This window comes from Aspergillus neoniger, assembly GCF_003184625.1.
Source record: "Aspergillus neoniger CBS 115656 unplaced genomic scaffold BO87scaffold_23, whole genome shotgun sequence".
NCBI classification, from domain to species: Eukaryota; Fungi; Ascomycota; class Eurotiomycetes; order Eurotiales; family Aspergillaceae; genus Aspergillus; species Aspergillus neoniger.
Genome location: NW_020291151.1, coordinates 480,344 through 505,079, shown reverse-complemented (window position 1 = coordinate 505,079; position 24,736 = coordinate 480,344). Strand labels below are relative to the sequence as shown.

Here is a 24,736-nt window from a genome sequence, read left to right as displayed (position 1 = left end):
AAACTGTGATAAATCTTATCGCTACTTATGAGTAGGAGGAATCTCCTTCTTTTGGAATTTTCCATGCCCGGTACCACCAATAAGTTCCTTGCAGGGTGCAATCTGCATTGTTGGTGAAAACGGGGGCTGACGATCTGCCATTGCGAACCTTGCGCCTCTCTTTCCCACGCTTTTACTCTTTTCCCTCTGCTTTCTCCCCTTAACAGCCACCAGCCATCGCTTTCTAACCCAGAATGTGCCAATCGTGGTTGCCCAATGAGGCAGGGTTGAGGCACCACGACTTCCCAAAAAGAAATGTTCGTCGCAGAATGCGGGAGGTGTCGCGACAATCATCGGATCGTGGAATTACCTGTCACACCAACTTGTGGCGATCGTAGCTGATCGCGATATAACTCCACGGCCGAAGCGGAACCTCTAATATTTACTTGGTTACTTAGCGAGTTCAGGGAGATATTCCCATTCCCACTTACTGCCCAGCCAAGGCGTATGGTTCGTCCGCTCCCTCCACCTCACAGGATCTATCCATTCGGCCTCCGAACGCCTTTGTACAGAGAAATACCACATACTTCGTACAATGGCCAGTATACTTCGCTTTTATTTTACTTCTTCAACACTAGTCCTAGTTCTGGACGTCGAATATACCCTCGCAAAGTACGTACTCCTATTGTTGACCCAGAGAGGTCTGGATGCGCCGGTGTTTGAAATCCCAAACCTGGTTGAGTTTCCCACCAAAATTCCCATAATAGCAACAGAAACTCCATTTAGGGAGCAATTCTGGTTCCAACGCAATTAGGGCCATCAGCTTAATCTCGTTAATTTCCTATCTGCTCGCGATCATTTGACGCACTGTGCACATCGCCGACCACGCTACTGTAGCGCGTGCACTAGCTCGTCTGGCGTCCCTTCCATCGAAATTGGGCCGTATCCATTCTTCTGCTGCCAATCTTTGGTTGGCCTCCTCTTTTGCTTCCCATTTCAAGGTTTGAGGTGAACGGATCGACGCGCTGTGCCACCCAACCTACGTAAGCTATCCGAATTTCATCATTCCTCAGGTTTTGGTCGAATTTGTTTCGGATGTGGAACATGGAAACAGCCACTGATGGGCTAAGAAAACGCACCGACAACTGCCAAGTCCCCCCGAACCAGGCGCTCAGCTGTCATGACTGACTCAGGACGAACGGCGGACTTGGTCTTCGCCAAATCCACAAGCCTGTCAGAAGATTTCCCGGTCCTCGGGCTTCTCTCGTCAATCTTTTTCGCGCCCTCGAGTCTTGGCACCCCACGCCTTGCTGCGCTTCATTGACCCGATTGCTGACTACGGGCTGCTCACGCAGTACTCCGTCAAGTTTCCGGACATGGAATTATCCCCTTCACCTTTCATCCTGGTATAATAATAGGCGATGCTATTTGATGTTATCATTCCACCCCTGTCTTTGTCCGGGTCGGCTTGGTGATTGCGACCGGGTCAACTCCGAACCCGTCCGGCGAGGGTCCCGGCCACTCAACTGTTTTGACGGTGGCTCGGATCCGTGAGCGACCAGCACCGCCCATGCGGCATGTCAGCGTTTGCGCCTTCTGGCAATTGTTGGCGACCGTCTCAATGGAATGCTTTGTTCTCGACTAAAACATTGGTTGGGGAGGATTTCCAAACTACTTCTACCCAACACAGTCCATCTTTATCTCCGGTTCCATGCAGATTAATATTTGTTGGCGCCCTCGATGTCTCAAGTATGTGCGCTGCAGCCGCCGACCTGCGAGACCCGGGATTCATGCACGGTGTGGCACCAGGGCAACCTGCTCCCTGTGCTATTGCATGCAGGCGCCACCCATGCTCGCTTTCCAGATGCATGATTATTTGCGTTCCCTGGTCGGACGCATACAGTTGGGACTTTTGTCCTTGCTGTCGCTGGGGACAAACTTTCCCAACCACTAATGTGCTTCGAAAGGTTACCATTCAGTATAGTTTATCTATCATAACTAGATCGATCATAGTCCGTAACCACTGTCCATCATAACCATATGTTTGGGCGTTGTATCATCGTTTCCATCAGACTGTCCGGCCTGCCAGCTAATACACAGCTGGTCCAGAGCGGTTGAGAGCCCCAATGGCCTGCTCGATACTGATTACATTGACCGGCAGTTCGGGAAGTATGCCCTCTAAGATAACCTTCTGATTCAGGGCAGCATATGACGAAGGGGTCTCGATCGTATTGTTCGAGATAACGTAGCTGTTGTCAAGCACGATGCGTTAGCAGTGCCTTTTCCACATGCATGATCGGTATTGAACCGTGGTGCTGGCTTACACATTATAGTTCATATCCAACAGACGAAACGCAGTGCTAAGCACTACTCCCGAAGTACGGATCCCGGACTACCAGTTACATATTGATCAGCAAATCTGTTGACTTGACTTCCACTCCGTTGCATGGCATCACCTACCAAAATCACAGTATCTATCTTCTGAGAACTGAGGATCTCCTCCAGCTGATTCCCCGCACCAGCATAATACCGCGCCTTCTGCAGCACCACATCATAGTTATCCAGGGTCTTGAATGCCGAATAGATCTGACTATCGGGACTCGAAGCTGTGGCGTTGCCGAGGCTAGTCACCGCGCTGGCGAAGGGAGCGTTGCCGAGTTCAGGGCGGTAGGTGTTGGAGAAGAAGATGCGAGTAAAGATACTCAGGGGGGGAGGGTCCTGCTTGTGCACACTTTACAACATAAGTACTCCGTATAATGTATCCGCAGTTCTCCAAGATCAAATAATACATACGCATCAATCCAGTTCGCGACATTATCAATCCACAACTGCCCGGACCTGGTAGTATTCACATTGGCCACCAACCCATCGATAAGATCTAGATTAAGCACTGCATAATGTTTCCCGAAACTAAACGACGGATCGATAACGGTCGAGGTGATATTCCGTGAATAGCCTGGCCTGCTAGTGGTTGTGGTCGAGAAACACCCGGTTGCCAGGAGAGCCAGGCATGCAAGCGAGTATTTGAACATGGTTGGTGTGCTGCAGGGGGAAGCACTAAACAGCAAAAAGAAGAAAAAAAATCAAAATTAAAGGTAGGGATGCAACGGATGGGATAGACTCGCTGATCTGAAAGTGAAATGTTGCTCTAACTTGAAGCAGGGGTCTTTTATGTACATTACGGAGTAGAAATTGTCCATTTCTTCCATACTAGACTAATCAATGTGATTCTTTCCTCCACCTCATCAGATGGGACTATTGCCTCTAGTTGATCGTTGCTTTTTTATGATATTAGGTCTGCGATCGGCTAGTGAAGCTAGTCATTACTTGTGATCAGTTGAACTGAGGATTAACGTCACACCGGAGATGACGACTTGATCGGGTTATGGTCAGACTGATTATTCATAAATGATGCTTTGGTTTAGGTGGGTAGAAGAGTGATTACTGGTCCGGATGACGGGAAGATCATAAGTAGTAGTCTTGTCTTGATGAAGAATCCATTGGCAAGGGCGCACTTGTGCAGGTAACTAACTAAGTAACTGACTACCTCATTGGGGTGATTGTTTGTTTTCCAAGGGGGCTTTTCCCGGAATGGAGCTGATCTTCTGCTGTTGATCTCCCCCATGTGGGGACCCTAAAGCTTAAGCCTGGGTTGAGTTGTGTTTGCCCTGAAGTCGATGCTATTTACTGCATTCCCGTTGGGTTTATTTTCATACGGAGTATTTCTGTGGAATTCATCTTCTTTTACCTTGAGGTAGAGTAGATTAGAAGATGTGGTGAGTTTGGTCAACATGATGGTGCGTCATTCGTGCATCCTAATTGAGACAGTTGGCTGATTCGGTCCCTATCTGAGTCCTGCATCGAATCTCAAATCAACGATCGATTTGAATGGACAGTCAGATGTTGAGTAACCTTGAGGTGGGAGGTTCGGGCCTTCTGGAATGCCTTGCGCAACATGCTTGTGCTTTGTATTGCTACGTGCAGGAGCAGGACTCCCCTTTACCCATTATTTCTCTTTCTGCGAATTACTAGCCAGTTGTCTTTGACTCGTGCTTATCATTCAAATTCCGGTTTTGATATTTGATTGAACAATCAAGTTGAAACTGCAGGGCAAGCAATCGCCCTGTGGGAGGTGTGGAGATGGACAGCCCTGAATAGTCTTTACCCGGGCTCTCCACAACAACACCACCGTCCAGAATTCTTTACCGGCTGACCCGCTCTCCCACTCACCACCTATCTATAGATGGGCCTATTTAAAGATTTTCAAGAGAACGAAACTCCCCAGCGATGGCTGTGTCGTCTCTCTTCCACGGGTGACAATTATAGCAGGCAACTTTGGCGATGCCAGCGGAGATTTAGAGATTTCTTGGCTATCTGTCGCGAACCGTTAAGCGACGCCACCGGACTGCGAATAGATCGCAAGACTATACGGGCGATCTCACAACTCCAGGGAAAAGTTATATCCTCACTCTTTGACTGGACACCCATAAGCCTATCTGCCAAGGCTGGCATCCGAAATTTTCATTCCTCTTCGCCTCCCTCCCGTTGGGACGAACCGCTCGTTTCCGACTAGTGAGTTATGGATGATGACTCGGTACGGAGTGCGTTGTACCTGCTTGCTGCCTGGCCATGCATGCATCATGTACTTTGATGTATCGCCTTTCTCCGATTGTGACATGATGCTCATCACTGCAGTTGATGCATAGTCTGACACCATATGGAAGTCACAACGAGTAGCCCAATCATTCGCTTAACATGCAGCTGCAATATAATACACAAGCAATATAGACCAGGGCAAGGGACCGCTCTGGATGCAACATGGAAGTGACTTCATCCCCAGTGCCCCCATAACGCCCCATCCTGCTCCCTCCAGAGTGGACAGGGTCAATGGCCTCCACTTTGTCTCACTCCGTTGTGCTTCTGATTCGGTATATCCTCTACAATGCCAAGCAGAGCCAAGTATATCGCAGTATCATGCTATCTACTGCACGCGTCATCTAGTAGCCATAGTCTATGTCGTTTAGAATAAGAGATCAAAAAAAGAAAAAAGAAGTCAGCTATTCATAGTCTCACTTCGTAGTTCTACACATGTACCCTTAATCATAGTCCAGCCATCTGCACTTCGCCATCCGGTAGCGCTGACCCTCAGGGATGCAACGCAGCCCGTAGGGCTCGATCCGGTCTAGTGAGGGCCCATAATTAGAAGAAAGGACATGGGACTGAGGGAGGCTGAGGGTCTCTAGTGGAGATAGATAGACAGAGGGATCAGGGGCGAGCCGTAGCGGTGAACCTACAGCCATGTCTGTAACCAACCAACCCATGGCTAGCTAGCCCTTTCCGGGTCGCTTCTAAGTTAGGTACCAGGCACTGACATTAAAAGAAGACCCATAGGTAGTATTCCTGTAGTACCGAACAGTTATAAGTAGTGAGTGACCTGACCCTTTGTGGCTTCTATTTCTCCATACTCTATCCATTCCGTGGCTCAGATCCATACAAAAAAACTATCTACCATTCTCACACTCGTTCTTCAACCTTAATAAATTTGTCTTCAACCCACATCCATCCTCACCAAATCCACTCACTAATACCACCACCACCATGTCCGTGACAACCACCTCGACCGGCACCGCTGCCTCCGCCTCCTCCACCTGCATCAACAAGCTCTACGACATCCCCGTCAAAGATGCCGCCTGCGCCATGCCCATGCGCAACAACAACTCCGCCATCATGAGCAGCTGCTGTGGCTCCGCCTCCATCGTCTCCTACGACAGCTGCGACTACTACTGTCTGGCTCAGGACCAGACCGTCGGTACCCTGGCCGAATGTCTCATCAAGGCCTCCGAGGCCGGTGAGGTCTGGTGTAACACTAACGCCAACGCTACTGCTACCGGTAGCGTTCCTACTACTGGCGCTGGCACTGTCGTCTCGACTGCTACTGCTACTGGTGGCTCGTCTAGCACTGGGTCCAGCACTTCGAGCGGTTCGTCGGCTTCTTCGACTAGTGGGGCTGGTGTCGCGGTTACGAAGAAGAGTGTGGGTGTGTTGGCGCTGTTGTTCTTTGGGTCGACTGCGGGTTTCTTGTTGTAAGAAGGACATCAATGGGATGGATAAAGGGGGTGGGATTGGAGGACTGGATGGATGTTGTTTTGTATAGAGCAGAGCAGGCTTGTACAGTAACTTGGGGAAAATATCGTGTTGATTGAACCAACTTGCTAGCGGAAGTCCGTCCTTCTTAGCATTACTTCGTTTCTTTTGTTTGTGTTACATATTACCATTGATGTTTTTTCTTCACTTCATATATTATCTTCTGTTGCAGTGCGCAATTTCCAATTTGGTTCATGATAGGCACTATATATATTTATTTGTATATACACGTCTACAGGAAACCCCCCTACTAGTGTATAAAGCTGCCACTGCCACTTGCACTATACCAATCGAAAAGAGGTACTACTAGTGTACTCAGGACCCCCCAAAGCCTATGTTATCTTGGAATTTAGGGATTGAGTTCCTGTAAGCTTTCAGATGTCTCTCTACAAAAATCATAGCGGAGTCACAGTTGACTCATACCTAACATGAACTAGTTACCAACCGATAGGTATGGAATATGGTCTGTATCACCTAGTTGAGGAACTGCCTCAGGCATATATATTACTCCGTCTACTTCATATCACGTGCATCCATCTGCAACAGACAACCCCTGGTCGGCACGCAGAAAAAATATTATCTCAGCTCTGGAGAGGTGATTCAAACAACACTTACCAAAGGCTAAGGATAAATATGTGAAATGTTCAGAGTTACCATCTCTTTTTGAAAGGAGAACACACAAATAACATTACGCCTAATGCAGCTTGTAGGATCTAACGATGACTCGTGGAAAAGCGACACATTATGAGTTATCAGTCAAGTATGCTTTTCACATAAGTGTGTATCTTCCCTTCCATTGAACAATGCAGCTACAAGTTGCGTTAAGCGTATACTAGCCTGTTACTGACGAGAGCATGCAGAAATCTGCTTCGAAGTTATCCTGAGTAACCCCAGTCGGTTATGTGTGTTACATTCCACAAAATGAGAGAGACTAGCTAATATACGTATCTGGTGTCACCATAGACTGTTTGTTCTTCACTTCTACTGCACGTTACGTTGCTTTATTCCGTTTTTAGATACTCATTAAGGTATATACTGGAGACTCGATGACTCGGGATTTCGGCACAATCTACGAGTCGATATGAGTTGCCGAGGTTTCATATCTCCGCATGGTGTCTGTCTGGTTGGAAAAGAAAGCAACACAATATACCGAGATTGGTGGATTCAGGATGTAGGATTACAGATCAACCCCGCACCAGATGGGACTAATGTGAGCTCGGGAAGGGGGTTTGCTGTTAATGAAGAATGTGACGCAAAAGAATGGCAATCAATCCCTACTACTATGTATTAAGTGACCGGTCCCTCACGGCAACAGAAAGAGTCGGAAAGGCCCGCAGATAACACATCATGAAGGACATCAAGATCGAGCCCGCAAAGGGCATTTCCTACTTTACTCCTGCACAACAAACCCCAGCAGGAACAGCAGCGAACCCACAGACCAGTGGGAAGGCAATACCAAAACTCTTCCAGCCGATCACCATCCGGGGATTAACATTTCAGAATCGTCTTGGGGTAATAAACCAACCACCACTAAGATAACGGCCCGTTGACAATGATTGCTCTAGGTATCCCCAATATGCCAGTACTCCGCCGAGGATGGACACATGACAGACTACCACCTCGCCCACCTGGGCGGTATAGCCCAGCGAGGCCCAGGCCTTATCATGATCGAGGCCACCGCTGTGCAACCGGAAGGTCGCATCTCACCGCAGGATGTCGGGCTGTGGAAAGACTCCCAAATCGCGCCAATAGCCCGAGTCATCGAGTTCGCGCATAGCCAAGGCCAGAAGATTGGTATCCAGCTTGCGCACGCGGGTCGTAAAGCGAGTACTACTGCACCTTGGATGATGAACCATGGCAATGTGGCAACAGAGAATGTCGGTGGATGGCCGCATAATGCCAAAGGACCTAGTGATGTACCGTTCAGCTAGACATTTCCGAAACCGCAAGCTATGAGCAAGGACGACATCCGCGAGTTCAAGGAAGCGTGGGCTGCCGCCGCGAAACGGGCCCTTGTGGCCGGAGCGGATTTCATTGAGATCCATAATGCGCATGGGTATCTGCTTGCATCGTTTTTGACCCCCTACGCGAACAAGCGGACGGATGAGTATAGTGGATCTTTTGAGAACCGGACGCGATTGCCGCTGGAGATTGCGCAGTTGACCCGCAATACGGTGGGTGAGCATGTACCTGTTTTCCTGCGCCTTTCGGCATCGGATTGGCTGGATAGTGATTTTGGAGAAACCTGGGGCTTGCAGGATGCAGTGAAGTTTGCTGAAGCGTTGGTCGCTCAAGGAGCTATTGATCTGATTGATGTCTCTTCCGGCGGTTTACATTCAAGTCAAAAAGTGAAAGCCGGGCCTGGGTTTCAGGCACCGTTTGGCATTGCGGTTAAGAAGGCGGTCGGGGAAAGGATTCTTCTTGCGACGGTTGGCCATATCAAAGATGGAAGGCTGGCAAATCGGTTGCTTGAAGAAGAAGGACTTGATGTCATTCTTGTTGGGCGTGGGTTTCAGAAAGATCCTGGATTGGTCTGGACCTTTGCGCAGCACCTTGATGTTGAGATTGCTATGCCGGGCCAGATCCGCTGGGGATTTTCCAAACGAGGAGCAGTCTATAAACCCTCACTATGATGGGAAAAGGTTAAGTATTTATTTTTGCAAGATACAGGATAAGAGAGACGACATACACAATGTTTTGATTAGCTACACCCGCTTCCCTCAGCATTGATGTTTTGCATTGATGAACTGCTGTAAATGTGGCATGACCATGTAGTTGGGATCCTGTGATATCTATGAATATAGAAAATCTTTATCTACTCGAGAACATGACGAGCTATCCTGGTATAGAACGCAAGAAACCCCAAGAACGATACGGCCATAGTACGTTCAAAAAGAAGATATACGGATATATCACCCTCTGAGTGGAGTCTTCAGCAAGTGAATCATACTCAGTCAAAGATCTTGTGCACTTTCCACTGGCCAACATTTGCGACCAGTTGGATCTTCTTGATAGCTTCGTCGTACACATTGTCATCACCGTTAAGTTCCAACTATCATCTATTAGTCAAGCTGAAGGCCAAAAAAGCTAGGAATGTACAGCTTACCAATGCCAAGTAGCGCGGCGGCTCTGCTGGTTTCCCGTTCGGGAACAACATAGCCCAGAAGACCTCATGAATGGCCACCCGCTGAGGCGCACCATTACTACTATATATCCCAGTGAACCAATCCATCACAGCCTGGTCATCGGCTTTGTCAATGTGTGAAGGCAAGTCAAACTCCACAGTAATGAGATGAGACGTTGGACCTAACACATCCAACATCACAGGAGTGAATCAACTTTTGCCCTTTCTCTTCTCTTGTCTTGTAAGTCTCACCTGCTGGCATATCCGAGTCTTCTCGTCTCCCGACCTCGCGGTATCGCCTGATATCGAAATGCGCTATATCCATACAACTGTTTGTTGGCCCCAGCAGAACATCACTGGTCACAGGGATGCTCGTGAACTCCCCAGTGTTCAGAAACTCGATATCTGGGACGGGGTAGAGAGCGAGGAATGTCCACGGGGAACTATCTTGCGGCACTGCAGCCGTTTCATAGCGGGCTGCGGAGTTGATTCCCGAGGTCTTGAGGACATCACGCACATGGATGTCATTATACCAGGTGTTAAAGACATCTGATGATTTTCGCGAGGGAGAATTGAGCCTTGAGGCAGCATAGAGCAGGCCCGAAGTAGACATTTTGGTTGTGTGGTCTCCTTTATTTTCTGTTAGAGAGTGATAATGTGGTTGGAGGGCAAACTTGATGGATGATGTACGCACTAAGTACTTAATAGTACCGGGTCTGAAGAGGGGATAGATTGGCGCTCGGCTAGTGGTATGTTGTTCAGCTGAGGGCTGGGTCCACTCTTGAACGAGAGTTTGAGATTGCTAAGGTGGACACGGCGTGAGATTGACGAATAATGCCATTCAAATGAACTTCGAGGTTCTGATTCAACAAACACGAAATGTACCTCAGCAACATATACCACAATCTGTCACTTTACTTTCTATCAACTGAGACTCCATGTATGGTCACTTTCTACTGTCGGAAAACTAGATATTCCGATAACCTTCCTGGGTTTACTGTAAACCCTAATTCTTGACTGAACTCATTTTTCTGAGGACAATCTTGCGGATTGGGCAGTTTTGAATGTGTGCTAGGTTTCAATTCTAATAATAAATGCTACCCTTTTATGACCCCGCTCGACTTATGATCATTTTAGTGTCAGGAATCTGCTGGACCCAACATACCCATCGCGTTCGGGACGTCCCGAGCTTCCACAACAGCAAAAAATATATCTGAACTAGTACATCTGGTGGACGAACCTCAGAGTTGATCTATGTTTGGATTCTTTTCTTTCCAGAGGCTAGACACAAGCCTTACTGCATTTCCCGCATTGCAATTAGGTGAAAGCCATGCCTTATAGTGGTGTGGGATGTGAAGCACAAATTCCGCACACATACCAACAGATTTCATATCAATGTAGACTAAGTTACGGTCCGCCATCATATCAACACGACCAAGCTACAACACCAAATTTTGATCGTCTTACTGGCAGCTCAAGATCTACATTGCAGTTTTACCATAGTGAGCGACGCATATCTAAACCTTCTATCCTATTCAGCTAGCCAGCTACAACCTTACAGTTCCCCGGTTTGATCTCCATTCTTGGCATGTTTCATCTGACAGCCACCCATTTTACTCCTGCATGCCTACGGAGGATATAAATAGCGATGGAGTATTCATTTCTCCTCTGTCCAGCTTCTGCCTCGCTACAGGCCTGCAAAGATCTCAGCAATCATGGGTCTGGCGGATCTCTGCGTGGACGTGGTCCTAGAGTTCCTGCGCTATCTTACTCTAGATGAACTGTTGTCGTTCAGGATAGTTTGTCGTATGCTTTGTCTTTCCCGGATAGTCTAGTCGATACTGGCTGGACGCGAGATACTAATTCAGCTTGTGTATAGGTTATCTGAATGAAGTTATCGTGGTGAACCTTCTCTATATCAGTACAGTGGACAAGCGCATCAGCAATCGTCTATTGTCCCGGGTTCTACTCGAATATATAAACCAGGATACCGCACTCAAGACCCAGGTTACTAAGATCCGAGACTACCTGAGAACATGTGCAAGTGAGCATGACCGCAAGAAATGCAGCACGAGCCGTTGCTTGAGAGCCATCAGCGTTGCCCTGACCACGTATAACGGTCGGGAGTGGGTGCTCCAGAACTACAGAACCGCCGTGATGCCTTGGATAGAGTCATGGGACAAAGACAACAACTGCATTCCCTTTCTTCTGGCAGCTTGGATGGGCTTACAGAGAATTGTTATATCGGCCCTGGAACAGGGCATACATGCCAATACAAGCCATCCTTTTCTCGGGGCCGCCTTGCACGCTGCAGCGTACAACAATGACACCGTCCTAGCCAAAGAGCTCATCTTACGCGGCGTCAATAGGAGAAAACGAGATGGCGCCTTCGGAGACACGTTCCAGCTTGCAGCCTACAGAGGGTCTGATCAGTTCATCCACACGATGTTGATGGCTGATCCGGGTTTGCGAGTCCAGATTTCTCAGACTACGTCTACCTATGGTCCATTTGGAAGTGCATTCAATGCAGCAGCAGCAGCAGGACATGATCGAGTGGTGAGGATGCTCTTGGCGCACAAGGCGAAGCCAAATATCCTTGCTCCTATGCAGAGGACCGCAATGTTCCTGGCTGCAAGAAGTGGTAGAGCAAATGTGGTCGAGCTGTTGCTCCATTCCGGGCTGCCTGACCCCAATGTCCCTGACTGTCATGATATATCGCCTTTGTTAGCTGCTATCCAGGGTGGCCATGAGCCAGTCGTTCGTCTTCTTCTCCAGATCAGCAAAGTCAAGTTGAACGACACCGGACGTGATGGCAACATCCCCGCTCCACTGATGGTCGCTGCTAGCCAGGGCAAAGCCCGTATTGTCCGAATGCTCTTGAAGCGCCCTGATATCGACGTCAATCGCTATGCACAAGGGCTACCTTCAATCTTCGCAGCTGCAGACAACGACCACGCAGATGTAGTGAGCTTACTGCAATGCAGACGTGACATTTACCTTTTCACCCCGGACCAGTCTCAATACCTCCTGAATATAGCAGTCTCCCACGGCCAGACAGACATAGTCAGAACACTGCTAAACAACGGACATCACATCGACCCACACATCCCAGACAGCAACGGCCAAGCATCTCTCCACATAGCAGTCACCAAGAACCGCATAGACATCCTAAATCTCCTCCTCACCTACCCCTTCACAGACCCCAACCACACAGACACCCAAGGCCGCACGCCTCTCATGCTCGCCGTCCTCCACAACCACCACCACATCATCCACCTACTCCTACAAGACACCCGAACCCGCTACGACATCACCGACAACAGCAACACGACACTCCTAATGCACGCCATCATCAAGAACAACGACACCGTCTTCCATACCGCCCTCAACCACAGCACCGACCACCACCTCAACACCCAAAACACCACCGGCTCAACAGCCCTCCACCTCGCCTGCATCACCAACACCACCTTCGCCCTCGAATCCCTCCTCTCCATCACCACCATAAACCCCAACCTCCAAACCACCCAAGGCCTCACCCCCCTCCACTGCGCCATCCTCCACAAATCCACTCAAGCCATCATCTGGCTCCTCGAAACCCCAACCATCTCCCCCCAACTCCCAGACCACAAGGGCACAACACCCCTATGTCTCGCCATCGTACAAAACAACCTCATCACCGCAGACCTTCTCCTCTCCCATCCCCTCGTGGACATAAACCACCCATCCTCTTCCCCATCCCCATCACCCGAGAACCAATACACCCCCCTAATCCTCACCACCATAACCAACAACCTCCCCCTAACGCACCACCTCCTCCACCACCCAGACATAAACCCCAACCTCCCCGACGCCAACGGCGACACACCTCTCGCCCACGCCGCCAAACACGGCCACATAACCATAGCCAAAGCCCTCCTCGCGCACCCAGCCACAAACCCACACTTACGACCCCAGATAGCAGGGGGCACAGTGGGTGCACCGCCCCTCGTCCACGCCGCGGAGAACAACCATCTGGAGATGGTGCGACTTCTCCTGCTAAGCGGGGTGTATCCCGATGCGCCGGACCGGTATCTCCGCACGCCGTTGATCGCTGCAGCGGAACGGGGCCATACGGAGGTAGCGAGGGAGTTGTTTCGGCTTGGGGGTGGGGATGTGGATGTTGAGCATATGGATGTGAGGAGGATGACGGCGTTAAGGGTCGCGGCGAGGAATGGACATGAGGGGGTGGTGAGGTTGTTGGTGATGGAGGTCGGGGTGAAGGTGGATTTGGGGAGGAGGTCGGGGATGAAGTTGGTGGAAGAGGTGAAGGGGTTGGGGTTTGGGGGGGTGGTGAGGTTGTTGGAGTCTGGGGGGAGTGGAAGTGGAAGTGGGGGGATGTATGGGTTCTTTTAAAGGTAATCATCTGTCATGCTGTCTGTCACTGGGATGGTAGGTAGGTTGAATGGTAGTTGTTGTTCATTTGTTACTCCCTAATTTCACATTAAGGTTTCAACTTGAGGATAGCTGAAGCTAGCACTCCTGCTTTGCAATACTGGCTTTTCTTCTGGTTCGCCGAGCAAAGAAAAAAGACTAACCCGCAACACCCCATGGGAGAACTCACGCTATATGTACAGAAGATAAACACTAATAAAAAAAGTAACGAATAAACCCATTGCCATGCCGGTTCCGAACCCATGGACTGTAAAGTAATGCGACAAACGATGCTTTGTACGCCAGAGGGAAGATGTGTGTGTGTGCGTGTGAGACGACGAGGATAAAAGTATAAGGAGAAACCGTTCTAATACAGCGAGAAAACAAAACAAAACGGAGTGGGGGACATCAGACAGGGCTGATGTTCCTTTACTCCGTCTTTGGTGAAGAGGCCATATACCATACAATCATATGGGGATTCCGAAACGCGTGGACGGATCAGGTGGATTGACTCGGGTCGAGGTATCGAGTCGAGGGCTAAAATACAGTTATGAGGGAAGTGGCGGCTGTTGGCGTTTACAGGATAGCCTTGCTCAGGACCTGTTGAGACATAACATGTTACTCATATGTTCATGAAGGGGATGATTGAATAAGGGGGCAGAAGTAGACTTACAGTCCAACCACCAGCAATGCCGGCAACGATACCACCCGAAATCACCATAGGCTTAAGACCCCTCGTGCTCTTGAAGACCATTCCACTCAACGCACCCGCCACAATGCTGTTAGCAGCATCGTGCTTACCCCTCGCGTAGCCCAGACCGGAGTTAAACCCGTTGTAGACCATCGCGACCACACCAGCCGAGTTACCGAGGAAAGGTCCTCGTCTCGTAATGGAGTTGAGAGCACCGTTGAGGCGGATCTTCGGCGGAGCGGTGACGGGCGTCTTCTTCAGTCCCTCCGCCAGACCCCAGGCACCACCGAGAGTCAAACCAGCGAGGTAAGTCGTTCCTGTTCCATAGCAGAGGTCGTCAGACCATCCACGGGAGGGCAGCACAGAGCGCGATCCGGGTGTTTGGTCGAGCGCGGAGTCTTCGAGGGTGATGTAGTCGAGGGTATCTTGGTTCAGGCCGGCGAGGGGATGGAGCTGAGAGGGGTCGGGAAGATCGGCTAGGAAGCTGGTAGCATCTGGTGCTGATGCGGTGGCCTCGGAGCCCTTGGATTGTTTGCGACCGGTGATGGAGTCCCAGATGTTCGACATGTTGGATAGTGAGGTGGTTGAGTTGGCGGGAAGGTGTGAGTGAATTTATTAAACAGGTTATGGAGAGTATGAATACAGATAGGAGAATGAAGAGAGAAAAGGGAAAGGAGATAAAGGAAAAGGAAAAGAGGAGGAGATCAGAACACTGGCGAACAATCCGAGAGCTTGGAGAGGGATTGGAATTGAGGTTCTGGTGACTGCGCGGTTTCGTCGGAGCAAAGAAGGTGACAGTAATAATTCCAGGCCGAGAAACAAAAACTTCAGCCCCGTGACTTGGTCCAGCTTTCTGCCAGAATTTCCGGGCCGGCAGTTTATCGAACATTTCCCGTTTGGGTCGAGCTTACAGGGATTATTGTTGTCCCGGCACTAACCCGATTCGGAGACCCGCTCTCGAAAATCCACAAGAGGCAAAAGTCGCGATTGGAAACGCGGGGGCGGGCTCGTGCTTGGGTTTTTTTTCTTTTCTCTTGTAAATGGTTGATATCTGAACCCACTCGTTGAAGGTTGCCATGCTGTACTTGTAAGAAGACTAAAAGTATGGTCGGTAATCCTGCGTCTGGCACCCCCGGGGATGCCGGGCTCCCACTATCAGAAATGGAGCAAGTATCGCGGAATATAGAACTTTTGCCCGAGGAGACCCTCGTGCGCATTGGGAAAGGCCCGCTGGTGAAGTTCACCAATTCTTGTGAAGATATTGAGTAAGAGTGTTTCCAAATATTTGCTTATTAAGTTGTCTGTTGCGTGCGCAAGTGGTTTTCAATATGAATCTATTCTGACTATCCCCAAAGGAAAGTGAGCCGAGTCTTCCAGTCGCTACTGAAGACATATTCTACGGCTTCTCTTTCTCATCCGCACACCACTGCTGCGTGTAATGCAATCAGTGCCTTTTTGGACGCTGCGCGGACCTCCACCCGTGAGGGAACGAGGCAGCTAGCCCGCTCTGATGAAACTTGGCTATCTGTATTCGAGGTCTTCATGACCCGGTACAAGGATGTCAAGCCCAAGCCGATGAAGCAGGTGCTGGAGTCGCTGGTTGCCCTGTTGGCCAAGACTCGTCAAGAGATTGACCGGTCCGCGCTCCGCCAGAAGATCGTTGAGGCTACGATCCCTAGCATCGTCCTTGGCGAGCCTCGTGCTCGACTGAAGGCTTCTTTCGCCTCTCTAGAGATGCTTTTGCGCAAGAGTGCCATCACGCCGTTAGAGCTGGTCTCACTGACGGACCAGTGGCTTGTAGATCACTACGAACAGTGGACGGCGCTTTTCAAGGAGGACTGCAAAGCTCTGTCTATTGATTTCTCCCAGTATCTTCAGAAAGGTTCTGGCAGGGAGACGTACCAGATAGCAGCTCAGATTCTGGTCCTGGGAATGCTGGCTCGCGCTACCAAAGCGGAGCTTGCTGCCTCTTCAGGTGACACTTTGGCGGCATTTCTCCAGAGAGTGAAGGCTTCGCCAGACGCTCAGGACTTGAAGTCTGTTTGGGTGGCACCCGTTCGCCATGTGTCGTTGCGCAACCTGGATAACCTGGAGTATATGTCCAACTATGTTCTCCAGCCGTCGTTCGCGACTGATCCGGCTGGCTTCAAGTCGTTCATTGAGCGGCTACCTCTGAGCAGTCTTCTGGCTGGCGATATGAGCGATGCCCCGCTGGCGGAGTTCATGCTATTATTCGCTTCGTTGCAAATCGCCAAGAAAATCGGGCTGATTCACGAAGATCGTAAGTAGTGCTGTATAGTGGGCCGAGCAATGGACTTACCTTCGCCAGATTATATCCCCAAGGCTGGGGCCAGCGACGAAAATGTTCTTGTCTTGAAGAGCGAAACCATCGGCCAGTTCCTCTTCCATCGCGATATCACTATCAGAATCGCGACACTTTCCCTGCTGATCACTGCGCCCTCCACGACAAGGCCAGTGTCTTCTGCAACAATGAATGCCATTCTTAGCGGACTGCCGTCTATGCACACCGAGTCGGACTCCTATTCAAGAGGCGAGATCTTGAGTCTGATTCGCAAATTGATAATCCGACTCAAGGGAGGACTCTTGGAAGATCAGGACGGCCTGACCGAGCAGAAAGCCCCAGCGAACAAAAAGCAGCAGCCCAAGCTTGCTCGGAACGACACCACCACTCGGGCGTGTATGCAACATTATGTGGATTTCTTGAAGGCCGACCTGCGCCCCACGGCTTCTTACCCACGCCACGTTTCCGCGCTGAAGACCTTGATACTCCTCCTCCAATCCGGTCTCGATTCTCGACTCAAACCATCGGATGGTGTTAAGACAAAGTGGCTCTGCAACGTGGAGGTGTATGAGCCTACTTTGCTGAGACTGCTGGTTGATCTTCTGCTCGATCCATTCGAGGAGGTACGCGCTACTTCGCTTTACATTCTGAACCTCTTCCCACGGGAGGTATTATTCGACAACGACAAGCAAGCTGGCGTACCACAAATCATTGAGGGTCTCGCAAAGGCCGAACAACTGGCAAGCAACACCAGCAGAGCTGACTTTGCAGACACCGTTGCTCGTCTATACCATATCCTCTTCCGCGCAGCCGCCGTGGATGGTGCAAGTGACGCTGCACGCTGGTGGGAGAACAAGTCCATGGTTGTCGATACCCTTCTGAAGAAGTTGGAGCAAAAGCTCTCCCTTGCCGGCGGCCTGTTTAACTCTTCTATGCGAGACGCACCTTTGCATGGATATGTATCCGCTTTGAGGTAATTACAATGTTTTATTCGTCCGCCGCGGAGCTAACAGAAACTAGGTACATTGTTGCGACCCCCAATTTCTACTCGTTTGTTTCCAGCAAGGAATCATCATATGAAAATTGGAAGGCTATTCATCTCAGGATCGTGCAAGTCTGCGACAAGATTTGGAACGAGGTTAAGCCTGTTCTTTGCATCGACTCGCCGGAAGGCCATACGGATGAGCCCATTGAGGAGCTTGGTGTCGGTCCTAAGGATATCTTGTCTTACTCATGGCGTGCTCTTCGCGAATCAAGGTGTGTTGCGTCTTGCGCTGGATTGAATGTTCTTACTAATTTCGTAGTCTTCTCCTGCATGCCTCACTTTCCAACAAAACGTACGGCCCGCAAGGCGAGTCTGGATTGACGGTCGAGCATTTTGAGAAAATCGGAACACTCAGCTTCATCCAACTTGCTGAACTCCGGCACAGAGGTGCCTTCTCCACTGTGTCTCAGACATTTGCTACTTGCTGTCAGCGGTGCGGCCAGTCAACCAGCGAAGAGATTTTCGCCCTGCCCAGTCGGTGGTACCAGGTAAGGAGATCATCTTGACTGAACGATCCAAGCTCACCATTATACAGGAAGCGAAGAAAATCATCTTCGAGTCCGCTTCGAAGCTTACACGTCGCTCAGCTGGTCTGCCAGCTTTGATTGTCGGTATCCTTTCATCAAAGCCTGGTGGTCCGCTCTTCCAAACCGTCATCAATGAGCTGCATGAAATCTCTCATCTTCCCGCGGAACATGATAAGTCGAGGCAAGACGTACCGTTGCCACAGGTGCATGCAATGAACTGTCTGAAAGACATCTTCACCAACAACAAGCTTGGTCCCCACACGGAGCCTTTCATTATGCCTGCCTTGAGGCTCTCGGCTGAACGGCTGGGGTCGCCTATGTAAGTGCTATTTACGGCCGCGTCTTTCTATATACTGACTATTATAGATGGGCACTCCGTAACTCCGGACTGATGCTGTTCCGTGCTTTGTTGACGCGCATGTGCCGCACTGGTACTGGACTAGGATTCGGTGGAGCTTCAGGCTCAGAACCAGGTGCCAGGGTTTCCTTCCAGAAGTATCCTGGCCTCTTTGAACTCCTGCCGACCCTTCTCAGCCCATCGGACCAGAGCAACGCCAATGACGGCGATAATGCTATGGTTACGGAGCGTGTTTTCCCAGCTTTGGAGCTCATCGCAGAGAAGGTACCCAATGTCACCGGAGTTGATGACGATGTGCTCCGTGGACTTGTCAGAGAACAGTTCAAGAGTCCAGTGTGGGGTATCAGAGAACATGCAGCCCGAGTTTATGCTTCATTGCTGAACCGTTCGGATGTCCTGACCAGCATCAAGGCGTTGTTGAATGATAAGAGAGACACGAAGACCCAAGACTATCTCCACGGAGAAGCCCTTTGCATCAAGTACTCTCTTAGGAGATATGCCTCGAGCTCTCTCTCTTTCTGGAACGGTATGCTCGTAATTAACAGGCGGTGTATTTTCCTTGCTAATAATTCCCAGAGCACGTTGATGAGGTATTGTCTACCCTGAAAGACGTCTTTGCAGCATCCTTCCCGTTTGCAGAGTCTCCGTTCGTGGCCAGTATTCTGTTGGAGGTTCTTGGCGATGTCATCGAAAAGTGCATAGAATCAGGAGCGGAAGGTAAGTCAAATTCAACTCGCGATAACACGCGCTAACAGATGCAGGACAAATGGCTTCGACGCTTAACTATCTCTGCGAAGCTTATTCTTTCGCCGCCATCCGGGAGTTCTTGTTCGATTCTTCGCATCCTTCCTGGAAGACTCTGAGCACCACACGCGCTCCCTCTCTTCTCCGTCGGGCCATCTCATGGGTCACTGTCCTGCAGATGTTCATTACGAACAAATTGTCCGAAGTCGAGCCACTTCTTGGAGATATTTCGCGCTTCGACCCCAATGCTGGTCAATGGTTGTTGGAGCGCATCCAGGAGATCATCGGCGAGCGAGTCCAGTACAGACGAGCTCTGATTGACCTTTATTATACCGTTATCCTTGGCGCTTATCCAGAGGAAGTCAAAGCAGTAGCGATCACATGCCTGGCATCTGCTCTGTCGTTTGTCCTCGACTTCCACAATGACACTGTCTCTCAAACCGACCTTTCATGGGCATCCTTGGAAAAGCACCTCAAGCACGCTTCTACCGAGCACATATGGAACAGGGACCGATCGGACGCCGAATTGGTTCTTGAGGGATGTCTTCTTGCCCTGAAGACGATCTCCGGTGGCCAGAGCTCAGAGCTGAACATCCTTGAATGGGCCACACGGCTCCAGTCCGCCATGCAAGAGGAGACAGTAAGTCCAACGCATTTCTACGTTATAACAAGCCCTGATAACACCTCACAGGAATTCACTACGCGCTTGGCTGCCGTATCATCCGTCACGGCGTTCGCGCGCATCCTGCGCCCTGCTGGCAGCTCCCCTCGCACCGACAGTGTCTTGTTGGAGATCTACCTGGTTCTATACGACATGCTGAATGACGACGATGAGGAACTGCGCGATCTTGCCGCATCGACCGCCTCCTGGGTCCTGTCATGCTCCTCTGTCTCTCCAACAAAGGCAGTTGCGCTATCTCCTCTGAACGCAAGCGAGCTCCTTTCGAAGTTCATTGCCGAGAACTACGCCAGCTCACGCCTCCTCTGCCAGCGGTCCATGGCGTACATTGCCGACCAGGAGCCTAGACTTAGCAGCGCCACCCCTAAGTTCGTTTCCTTTCTCAGCCGTCTTTCTGAGCTCCGAAAGGAAAGCACCATTCTCTTTGAAGAAGAAAAGCAGAACCTCTTCATCGACGAAGTTCGCGAAGTAGACGTTTGGTCCGCGAGGTTGCGTCAGCTGAACGAATCTTCCTACGATGAGAGCTCACTCAACGCACTTTTCAGTTGGGTGTCCAATGGACTGGCCTCCCTTGAGGAGATTCTCGCAAAGGAAACTGAAAGGGATGGGCTTCTGGGCTGGGCCTCGAAGCCTGAGACGTTCACTCTGGGTGTACGGGTTTTCAGTGTTGCGGGTGCCGTGATCTCGAATGATTCTGCGGCGTCGAGACTTTTGAGTCAGGAACAGATTGCTTTGTTGAAGGAGAAGCTCCAGGCGCTGCTTACTTCTGGCGAAGAGTCTTTGTTGCATGATGATTGGGTCTCACGGATACAGGCTGCCTTGGAATTGTCATGATCGATGAATTTGGATAGAGAAAAGTATAGTGAATTTACGTTACGTTACTAGAGTTAGATGGTTTCTTCTTGGTGTGCAAACAATCACTACATCAGCAGACAATACATTCACTGGCACGGCATCAGGCGACTTGTTTACGCTCATCTGCCACTTACACCTCTGGATATCATCGCCGTATGTTGGTGCGACGCGTCGTCTACTCTTACCTTTCATGGTTTGGGATTGACATGACCAGTGAAGGCATGAGTCCATCTCCCTACAAGCCGCAACACTACTTACATACCTGGTTAGCCTAACGAAACATGTCACCTAACGTTGTAATTGTGGTGGTCCTGGCCGCCATGGTCCTCTTCATCGCAGTCGTGGTCTGTCTCTGCACAATCTGGTGGCGACACAGCCTCCGCGCCGGCTACCACAACGACCGCTTCCAGCGATCTCGGACTGGCCAACGCGACACGACCGTCAAGAAGACAGAGCTCGCAGAGCGAGGCGCAGAGAGAAAATGGCAAGAAGGAGGAAGAACGCCGGCTCAACCCAGCAGACAGAAGACTCCTGCACCTCCACGGCGACCACCACCTCCTCCAACTCCACCTCCGCCACCCCGACCTCTCCCACCCGCTCACGGTGGTAATTCAATCCGTCATGACAATCAGCCGTCGAGGCAGGAGTGGCCTTCTGTACCTCCAGCACGTAGCAACAAACCCCCGACGCCGGAGGAATGGGGCCCTGCACCTCCATCCCGTGGTAGCAAGCGCACACCCAGTAAACATGGGACGCCTGCTGCTCCGACTCCGGCTGCTAAAGTACCGACTAAGCCTCCGTCGCGGGACGAGTGGGAGGCTGAACCTCAAGCTCAACCTCCTAGTAAGGCGGCTTCAGATAAGGAATGGGCACTACCGCCCGATCCGCCATTTGTTGCGTCTGGAGGTGTCAAGCGCGGTTCAAAGAAGAGCTGGCAAGCTGAGAGCAAGCCTGCTTCTAATAGAGGGGGCGCCTATGATACGCAAGGTTACCAGCAGCAGCAGCAGCACGGAGGAGTCGATCCTAATGCGTTGACAGCGGCATTGCAGCAGGCGAATGAGGAGACACACGAGGAGCCTGCAGAACCAGAGGGTGGATGGTAGGGGGAGTGCTGTGGAATAAGTTGAATAACGTGGGAGTGGAGTGTAGCATTGATAGTTCTATTTAAGGCGACGGAGATGGTCGCTGCCGGCCGCCCGAGGCGGTGACGTTGATCCCCGCGAGAGAGCCGGCGATGCCTTCGGGATTCCCCAGCTCATTCCCTCCTCCTGTCCTCCCTGTTTCTGTCCCTTAGTCTCGTGAACTTAGCCTCTGCTTTCTAATCCTCCTGTCTGATTCATGATTTGATCTGTCACACCCACTCTCTTAGTATCTAGGCTGCTCCATCAGCCCCCCGACGCCATGTGGAACGACGAGGATAATAACCCGTACGGCGCATTCGATAACGAGGCGCATCTCTCCGAGTCGCTGCATTCGGCCACCCTTTCTCCCAGTAAGCTGTCAATCTCCATCTCCGACCATCAATTATCCAGCTGTATTTTCTAACTTCTGCAGCTCTCTATGACCGCGAATATACCCCTCCCTCTCCTTCCAGCCGATCATCCACCGACAATCCCCCGGACTTCCTCTCACAGCAACAGGACCTCAGCGACGAAGACGATGCTCCAGACTATGCTGCCCAACCTGCTGGCCATGGCTACCTTCGCAAGAGTGTATATGATAGTCGGATAGAGCAGATTCTTTACGAAAACCCGGAGATGCCGATCCTCATCACAGACGCTGGGAAGAACCACGAGGGCGGCGGCAGCTTCATCGTGTACACAATACGCACTGGAGTATGTCAGAATGATGATCGAAGCTGCATCAGCACTTGTGCTAATGGTTTCTAGGATCTGGAGGTTCGCAGACGGTATTCTGAGTTCGCGTCGCTGCGACAGACCCTTGTCAACCTTCATCCCACCCTCGTCATCCCGCCCATTCCCGAGAAACATACCATGGCCGATTATGCCGCCAAGCCCACCAAAGCTAAGGAAGACACCGCCATAATCGACCTCCGCAAACGCATGCTGGCCGTCTTCTTGAATCGTTGTCGCCGGATGAAGGAGGTCCGTGAGGATGGAGTTTGGTGGCGGTTTTTGGACCCCAACGTTAGCTGGGTAGGTGTATGATAGCTCGACTCTAGCTGTGGTATACTGACTTCGACCAGAGCGAGGTCCTACATTCCCATCCTGCATCATCTGTGCCAAAGAATAATCTCAAGGCTCCCCCGCTTGACCCCGCCAATCCTACCCCCGCTCATGCCTGGCTCCCAGTCCCATCATCATCCGCGAAGCTCAAGTCTGCAGGAGGCGCTACGCCTGCTCCTGCGCCTGCTCCGGAAACACCTGGGCCTGATGTTCTCGGTCGCTTCCCACCAGAGTCACGGAAGCTGAGTGAAAAGGAACTTGACCCATACTTTATCAACTTTGAGGCGTCTACTCGTGAGTTGGAGCTACTTTTGCAAGGGAACATTGAAAAGGTCAATCGTCGCACGTTGGCCCACCTATCATCCTTGTCAGCCGATCTGATGGAGCTGGGAGCACGGTATAACGGATTTTCCCTGTCGGAGCCATCGCCGACCGTCGCAGCAGCCATCGAACGAGTGGGCCAAGCCGCTGATACTTCCTACATTGAGACGGAGGAGCTGTCGTCGCAACTGAGTGCCAGCTTCGCGGAACCGATGAGGGAAAGCGCCCAGTTTGCCAGCGTTGTGCGCAGTGTTCTGCGCTATCGGGTCCTCAAGCGGGTGCAGGAAGAGATGACGCGAGACGAGTTGGCTAAGAAGAAGACGCTGCTCGACTCTTTGGAGCGCAGTGAAATGGAAGCGAAACGCATTGAGCAGTACCTTAATCGGACTTCGCCTCCAGGTGGGGCCACGAGAACGCAGCGGTCTCTGTCCGCATCGTCGGCTGTCAGTGCGCCAGGAGGCTCCGAGGGCGAGGCCCGTCCAGCTGGTTCTGAAGACGGTGCATCAGTCGACTCGGAATTCCCTCCTACGCACGGTGATTCCATCAACTCCCATCCACCTCCGGCAGCACAGCGGCGGCCAGACTTTGGCGGTGCATCCCCGGCGCATCGCAAGACGTCGAGTGGGACGTTTGTGGCGAACAAGATCTTCGGTCGGATCAGCCACGCGGTGCACGGCTTTGTGGATGTTGATCCGGAGCGGACCCGCCGCGACCAGATCGGCAAGACGAAAGAGAGTTTGGTGCAGTTGGAGCAGGCTCTTGGGGTGTCCGAGAAGGATGTCAAGGATGCCAGTGCGGGAGTGTTGCAGGATCTGAAGCGGTTCCAGAAGGACAAGGAGATGGATCTCCGGCGGTACATGGTAAGTTCATGCTGTTGTTTCCTCGGGGGAATGAAGCTGACTGGATAGGTTGCATATGCACGATGCCATCTGGATTGGGCACGCAAAAACCTGGAGACGTGGACGGAGGCGAAAGATGAGGTGGACAAGATTGTAGTCAGGTAGGATATCTATCTAGTGCTAAGGGTATGGAGCGAGGGCGTTGGTTTGTGCTTAGCATGACTTCCAGCTGCCACTTGTGATGTCGGCTATGAGCTGGATAAGACATGCGTTGATCCCAGTACCCTGTATGCTATTGATGCGTATAATGATGTTCCGGCTACTTGAACTGCCATGATCCATATGCCATAATCACAGCGAAAATAATCGTAGCTACCGAACCTAGTCAATGTAGATGTGTAACCACCAAGCAATGGTGATCCTCGCACCTCACTTTAGCTAAGACGGCATCACATGCCGTCCCGCTGATTGGCCCGTTGTCTTACTGGGGGCGGATCGACGATCATCGCCGAACGGACGGGCCATTTCT

At 51.0% G+C, this 24,736-nt stretch overlaps 9 protein-coding genes across 9 annotated transcripts; 5 read left to right on the top strand and 4 right to left on the bottom strand.

Annotated features, from left to right (window-relative positions):
- Positions 1 to 1,535: 1,535 nt before the first annotated feature.
- BO87DRAFT_378152 (uncharacterized protein) lies at positions 1,536 to 1,772 on the bottom strand (the record flags this gene model as incomplete). The annotated part of the gene is made up of 1 exon (XM_025623739.1): positions 1,536 to 1,772. A coding segment is annotated over one exon (175 nt), but the record flags the coding sequence as incomplete, so codon positions are not given.
- A 296-nt stretch (positions 1,773 to 2,068) lies between these two features.
- BO87DRAFT_312266 (Isochorismatase hydrolase) lies at positions 2,069 to 3,011 on the bottom strand (the record flags this gene model as incomplete). The annotated part of the gene is made up of 4 exons (XM_025619572.1): positions 2,069 to 2,228; positions 2,304 to 2,371; positions 2,440 to 2,710; positions 2,773 to 3,011. The coding sequence occupies 4 exons, from the start codon at positions 3,009 to 3,011 to the stop codon at positions 2,069 to 2,071; spliced, it is 738 nt and encodes a 245-aa protein (XP_025478140.1).
- A 2,422-nt stretch (positions 3,012 to 5,433) lies between these two features.
- On the top strand, positions 5,434 to 6,391 carry BO87DRAFT_378151 (uncharacterized protein). The gene has a single exon (XM_025623738.1). It carries the CDS (start codon positions 5,578 to 5,580, stop codon positions 6,064 to 6,066), a length of 489 nt encoding a protein of 162 aa, XP_025478139.1. The 5' UTR covers positions 5,434 to 5,577; the 3' UTR covers positions 6,067 to 6,391.
- Positions 6,392 to 7,470: 1,079 nt separating this feature from the next.
- On the top strand, positions 7,471 to 8,756 carry BO87DRAFT_398517 (NADH:flavin oxidoreductase/NADH oxidase; the record flags this gene model as incomplete). Its single annotated transcript, XM_025625374.1, has 3 exons — positions 7,471 to 7,635; positions 7,689 to 8,034; positions 8,074 to 8,756. The coding sequence occupies 3 exons, from the start codon at positions 7,471 to 7,473 to the stop codon at positions 8,754 to 8,756; spliced, it is 1,194 nt and encodes a 397-aa protein (XP_025478138.1).
- A 317-nt stretch (positions 8,757 to 9,073) lies between these two features.
- Positions 9,074 to 9,910, bottom strand: BO87DRAFT_362667 (uncharacterized protein; the record flags this gene model as incomplete). The annotated part of the gene is made up of 3 exons (XM_025621646.1): positions 9,500 to 9,910; positions 9,230 to 9,429; positions 9,074 to 9,175 (listed from the first exon to the last, which is right to left on the bottom strand). Exons 1-3 carry the CDS (start codon positions 9,858 to 9,860, stop codon positions 9,074 to 9,076), a joined length of 663 nt encoding a protein of 220 aa, XP_025478137.1. The 5' UTR covers positions 9,861 to 9,910.
- A 4,117-nt stretch (positions 9,911 to 14,027) lies between these two features.
- BO87DRAFT_408120 (protein transporter TIM23) lies at positions 14,028 to 15,135 on the bottom strand (the record flags this gene model as incomplete). The annotated part of the gene is made up of 2 exons (XM_025626125.1): positions 14,334 to 15,135; positions 14,028 to 14,252 (listed from the first exon to the last, which is right to left on the bottom strand). The coding sequence occupies exons 1-2, from the start codon at positions 14,916 to 14,918 to the stop codon at positions 14,028 to 14,030; spliced, it is 810 nt and encodes a 269-aa protein (XP_025478136.1). The 5' UTR covers positions 14,919 to 15,135.
- Positions 15,136 to 15,512: 377 nt separating this feature from the next.
- On the top strand, positions 15,513 to 20,840 carry BO87DRAFT_312592 (THADA/TRM732 family protein; the record flags this gene model as incomplete). Its single annotated transcript, XM_025619586.1, has 10 exons — positions 15,513 to 15,616; positions 15,707 to 16,632; positions 16,681 to 17,626; positions 17,674 to 17,910; positions 17,958 to 18,186; positions 18,234 to 18,544; positions 18,592 to 19,109; positions 19,160 to 19,300; positions 19,345 to 19,967; positions 20,019 to 20,840. The coding sequence occupies 10 exons, from the start codon at positions 15,513 to 15,515 to the stop codon at positions 20,838 to 20,840; spliced, it is 4,857 nt and encodes a 1,618-aa protein (XP_025478135.1).
- A 154-nt stretch (positions 20,841 to 20,994) lies between these two features.
- Positions 20,995 to 22,350, top strand: BO87DRAFT_105595 (uncharacterized protein). Its single transcript, XM_025617821.1, has one exon. It carries the CDS (start codon positions 21,143 to 21,145, stop codon positions 21,962 to 21,964), a length of 822 nt encoding a protein of 273 aa, XP_025478134.1. The 5' UTR covers positions 20,995 to 21,142; the 3' UTR covers positions 21,965 to 22,350.
- Positions 22,126 to 24,540, top strand: BO87DRAFT_378146 (PX and BAR domain-containing protein). Its single transcript, XM_025623737.1, has 5 exons — positions 22,126 to 22,353; positions 22,416 to 22,696; positions 22,751 to 23,017; positions 23,068 to 24,228; positions 24,277 to 24,540. Exons 1-5 carry the CDS (start codon positions 22,263 to 22,265, stop codon positions 24,370 to 24,372), a joined length of 1,896 nt encoding a protein of 631 aa, XP_025478133.1. The 5' UTR covers positions 22,126 to 22,262; the 3' UTR covers positions 24,373 to 24,540.
- Positions 24,541 to 24,736: the final 196 nt, after the last annotated feature.